This window comes from Fulmarus glacialis, unplaced genomic scaffold (genome assembly GCF_000690835.1).
Source record: "Fulmarus glacialis isolate BGI_N327 unplaced genomic scaffold, ASM69083v1 scaffold17572, whole genome shotgun sequence".
NCBI lineage: Eukaryota > Metazoa > Chordata > Aves > Procellariiformes > Procellariidae > Fulmarus > Fulmarus glacialis.
In genome coordinates, this window is record NW_009196088.1 from 17523 (window position 1) to 22865 (window position 5343).

General features: G+C 43.7%; 1 protein-coding gene across 1 annotated transcript in view; it reads left to right on the forward strand.

Annotated features, from left to right (window-relative positions):
• The window catches only part of LOC104072587 (zinc finger protein 592-like), a 19749-nt gene extending 14650 nt beyond the window's left edge, over positions 1-5099 (forward strand). The window contains exons 7-8 of the mRNA XM_009572099.1: positions 2780-2915; positions 4302-5099. Coding sequence (XP_009570394.1) covers positions 2780-2915; positions 4302-4826 — 661 coding nt within the window. The 3' untranslated portion in view covers positions 4827-5099. The remainder of the gene's footprint in view (positions 1-2779; positions 2916-4301) is intronic.
• Positions 5100-5343: the final 244 nt, after the last annotated feature.

Below are 5343 nucleotides of genomic sequence, written 5' to 3' on the forward strand. Positions count from 1 at the left end.
TTTGTGTTGGAAGGGAAGTTTGCAGTGATGTAGGTTGGGAGAATTTTTTATTGAACTAAAATTTTGGTTTAATGCAAATATTTCTGAAGAGTGTGCTGTCACTTTACTGCACTTACGTTACTAAAAGCCTGTCTTGAAGAGTACATCCCTCATGTACTTTATTTCTTTGGACTGCCTAGTGAGCCACAATAGCTTTTAGTAAATGGATAAAGTATTGGCATCACCACTGGGGCCTAATAGGAATACATTCCTGATGCATTTTTCAGCCGGGACTTCTAAACTTTCCATTTCTTGTAACTGTGCTCTGACTTGGAACCTCTGGAGAAGATGAAATTTTGGCTCCCAGTATGTTTCATTCTGCTTTAAGTTTGTGGGTGATGGTCTTTGGAGTTACGTGCACCTGATTTGTAGAAATCTATTCTCTCTAGGTGAGTTGTTTTCAAAGTGGAGTGTATCAGAATCAAAATGAACATAAGGCCTAGCTGGGAAGAAGGATTTGTGTAGAAATACCTAACAACCTGCCAGCCTACTATATGCATTAGCTTGTACAGGCCCTGGAGTCCAGTTTTTCTATTACTTTTCAGAACGACATACAGTTGTGGATCCACAGCTTCATCCAAGGGTCCATGGTCATGCCATGTTTACAGCAGAGAAGACACAGCTAGAAATTCAAGTGAATTGTTGTTGTGTTAATTCTCAAGCTTGTAGTTGCTCCTTCTCAAAATCTGTTGATGAAGTCTTAATTGGACAGTGGTTGTGCTCTCTTTAATTATTGTAGTGGGAGACTTACTGAAATCACAGCACTCTTCAAATGAAACCTTTTCCTTGAAATACTTGTCCCAGCATCTCCAACAGCTGTTCTTTGTTTGGATCTGAGGTCTTCTGTTCAGCCTCCCCTTTGATCCCTCTTAGTTTGTCCAGAGCGCTGTTCTAAAAATCTCTGTGACTGTTGCTCGCAAGTCCTTCTCTCTCTTTGAATTCCTCCTCAGCTCCTTTCTGCGCTCTGCAAGACATCACATCTCTGCTGCTCCTTTTCTTTTCCCTTGGTTGCTGGTGTCTGTTTTCCTTCTTCCCAACAGGCAGTTTGTATCAGTCTCACCTGTTACTCCCTTCAGGGGCTTTGACACCTTAACTTCGTGTCATCCTCTTCTCCTGGATTTCCGTGTGAAGCATGAGTAAAATTTGTCATTGATCTGACAATTGAGTATTTTTGTGACTCCAGCATGCTGTCTTGTAGGTGACCTCCCTCTGGCTTCTAATATGTCAAGCTGTGATTTCCCCTTCTCCCCCTGCCCTGCTTAGGTCTCTGCCTTCTGTTAAATTTGTAGGGAGAAACCAGTGAAGGAGGACTTGCTCCTGCCAAGCTTGTCACTGGAGTAATTCAGGTTAGGAAAGCATCTTTTCCTACTCACATGAAAAGAATTCTAAATTAGGACAAACTGCGAAGTATTCTGATGCTTTGTGTATTTTCTTTCATAATTTACTTGGTTATTGTTATGCGAACTTGCTGTTATTTTCCAAGTCTTAAGTACAAAATGTCTGGAAGGCTTGATTTTCAACATGTTTATTTTTGATAAATACCACTTAATAACCTCTCATCTTTCCGCCATGAGGGAGAAAAATTCCATCATTATTAAATATTGATTTATCATCTAAACGGTTCCTGTTAAAAACCAGAAGTATTCAATGAGCACGTCTGCATTTTCACATCATTACTGACTGTTGTTTAATTTCTGTCTAGTTACTGGAAGATCAGTAGGAATCTTCTCTCCTTTTAAAAGATGTCTTTGTTGCCCAGAGACACTTCATCTCCTCTCTGTTGCTTTTCATCCCTTGCTGTCTACATTTCAACTGCAATTTGTGCATTTCAGAGAAGTCTTGTGCTACTTGCCTCATTGCTCAGGTTGATGCGTCGCTGATGGACCTTCCCCTTGTCATGCTGGCAGGCAGCAGAAGAGTACAAAGTCAATCTTGGGTTTCCCAATTGCTAACGGAGACCTCTGTGTACTTCACCATGCTGCAGGGGGGTGGTTTATGTGTCTGCAAGACGTGGCACTTATTTCCAGTAGACCTCCGTTATCCGGGAGTGAAGGTTAACAGACGGCACATCCCCTTCACATCTCCTTTTGAAATGTCAACCATGCTGTCTGGCAGCTCATCCTACCAAGTTTTAACATGAATAGTTACATATAATTGATGTGTTCATGAGTGCTTCTGCCTAGGTTATTGTTATCAAAGCTGGAAGTTCAGCAGTTCTGTAAAATTTTAAGTGTGTTATGATACACATGGTCTTGTGGATGGGATGCTGCAGCGGTGCTTGGGAGCACTGGGTGCAGAACCCAGTTCTGCTGCAGGTCTCCTCAGTGTTACACAAGTCATGAGGTCCCTCTGTGTGTAGGTCTCTCACCAGTCGTTTTTCTCCCATGTGTTTTCCATCTTATTTATCTTGTACTTGTGTAGCATGTATCACAGTGAGCCTGATCTCCACTAGTCCCTGTATTTATTTAGTACTGTACTGTAAATAAGACGTGCCCTAGTTTCATTCTCATTCATGCTTACTGTGGTAACTTCTAAACTGTTCTAGATTTCTCTCGGGGGTAATGTTTTATTATTAAAATGATGATTTGCTGCATATTTTGGTAATCTAATAGTACATTACTCACCAGCATCTGTCTCCAATGACACCTATTGGTTTGGCACATAAGAAAGAGCTGTTTGGATGGAAACGAATAGCTGGGCATTTCCTCTAATAAATTTTCTTCCTTTTTGTATTTCCAAGGTACTGCACAGATGAAAATCAGACATTTCCTCAGCCATTCATGCTGGAGAATCACATCAGCCTCATGCACGGCATCAAAAACCCAGACTTATCCCAGATGGCCAAAGCAAAAGCTCCAGAGGGAGACACAGCAGAAGTAACTGATATATTTTCATTGAAAAATAAATGTACCTGGCGAGTAGCTGTTCACTTGGGGTGTTATGTTGAGCCACAGCCTTGCGGCAGTCAAGCCCTCTCGTCCATATGGCAGATTTCTTTCCCCTCCTCTCAACTCCGTCCAGTTTGCTTCTCCTTGGCAGTGTCAGGATCAGAACTGAAAGTGCAGCTGAGCTGCAGCAGCACCAGGGCAACGTATCCTGCATTTTTCAAGATATTTTTGAACGTGTGGCCCTGTGTTTTACTAGCCTTTTTCCAGTCTACTTTGTAACCAGGTCTAATTTAGGTTTGTTGTTACCCTTGTTTTCCCCTGCCACTCTGTTCATGAACCTGGTACATTTTTTCTCTTTCTCCCTTTTTTTTCTGCTAGTTACAAAAGATTTCTTTTCTGTTTTAAAATACTTATTAGATCCATTACCTACAAGAACAGCATTCCTCCTAAGTAGGACTCTGTAATTTTTTTCAACAAATGTAACTGTTCAGCTCATTTTATTTCGGGTTGGTTTGGAGCGGAGGATTGGCTGATTGGGCTTCTTTGCTCCATTTACTTTAAAAATAGATGTACGTTTTCCATATCACTGCAATTTATCATTCATCTGTACCTAGCATTGAGGGATCACAGCCAAGACTGACTCCCCTCTGTATTTATGCCATAAGGAAACCTGGGGTAACTCAAGAATTCACTTCCATGAGCTAGTGGCTCCTTCCCCCAAGCAGAGCCAACATACCAGGGCACTCGGCTAAACAGGGGCAGATGGTGGCTTCACGTGGCTCCCGCTGGGTCTGCAAATACAAGCCTATAAGCTGTACCCTAAACAAAGACTGCTCAATGCTGCTGGATAAGGAGATAACAAAATCACATGAAGGGACATATGCAAGTGAGCCGTCCTCATGGGAGGAGAAGCATGCTGTGGGATTTTAAGACAGAGGGGATGAATTAATGAGAGATGCCATGAAGAAAAAGCCTGAATGGAGGGGAAGATGTTCAGAGTTAAATCTGAGAAGCATTGTCTGGGCTAATTGCCATCCTCATGTCCCTCAGCTGTCCCTGCTCTGTGGGCTCCTCCTTCCCACACCAAGTTCACATTCTCTTTTGCCATCACGTTTCTGCCCGGCCAACCCCTCCCAGGTCTCCCACCTCACGTCGCAGGACAGCAGTTGAGATCCTGCACGTTGGGGTGAGGTGTTTGGGTGCTGGTAGGAAAGGCAGTGCAACAGGAGTCCCTAGGCATGGTTTCATTTAGTTTGTATCAAAATACCAATGTGTATTCACCCCCAGGTGTCTTTGGATGCGCATGTGGAATTTAGCACTTCTTCTTACGTGGGCTCGAACAATAAAGTAACTTCTTAATCTTATTTTTTTAAGGCAAAATCTCCAAAGAGGATGGCAACAGATGAGCTGGGTCAGGCAGAGACCGCTGCGGGTTCAGACGCGCCGCCAGCCAAAAAACTGAAAGCGCATTGGAAATGCGCTAAATGCGGATTTGCGACAGACATCAGTACTGAGTTTCAGGAACACATACCTCGGCACAAGACAGACAGCTCCACCTACCAGTGCTTGTTCTGCGGCTTGTGCTACACCTCTCACATCTCTCTGAACAGACACCTCTTCATTGTTCATAAAGTAAAAGATGAGGAGGAGGAGGAGGAGGAAGAGGAGGAGGAGGAAGAGGAGGAGGAGGAAGATGAAAGGCAGAAGTTACAAAGGGAGATGAGTGAGAACGGACATGAGGGGTATAATGGCGAGATGAACACTACGGCGGAAGAAGAAAATCTGAAATGCAAAGAGTGCAAAAGTGACTCAGCTCTTTGTGAACACAGTCAGACGTGTGGCGCGGAGGGTCCTAATAGCACCTCACAGAACAATCATTCAAAGTCTCTTAAGACTTAAAAACAAAAAACCCCTTTTGGTTGGTCGGGGGTATTTTGTTGGGGGGTTTTTACTCAAAACAAGGGGAGGGGATGGGGCGAATCTTTGAAATATTCTGTTGATTTCTTGGGATGGACATTGCTTTCCGTTAACTTCTATTTGTAAGGGAAATTTAAAAAAGAAAAAAAACCCCTGCCATTGCATCCTAAGCACTAGCTCTCTGCCAGACCGGAGAGGTGAAAAGGGAAAGCAGGGCGAGAATCCTCGCTGGAGCTTGTCCAACTCCTGAGGATCAAGGAGCACTTTCTGCAGCTGCAGTTTCCTTAAGATGAGCTCTCTTCCTTCGAGTGTGCACTGCCTCAGCCTCTGCCCGGAGCCCCAGCCTTTGCCTTCCCTGTCTCGCTTTCTTTCTCCTTCTATTTATGGCTTCTTTTTTCTCTTCCCATCTGCCTTTGTTTTACTCATTTTAACTCATAACGCTGTCTCAGCACTTGTCAGGACCGTGCTGGCCGATCCGGGATCTTCTGCATTACACGGG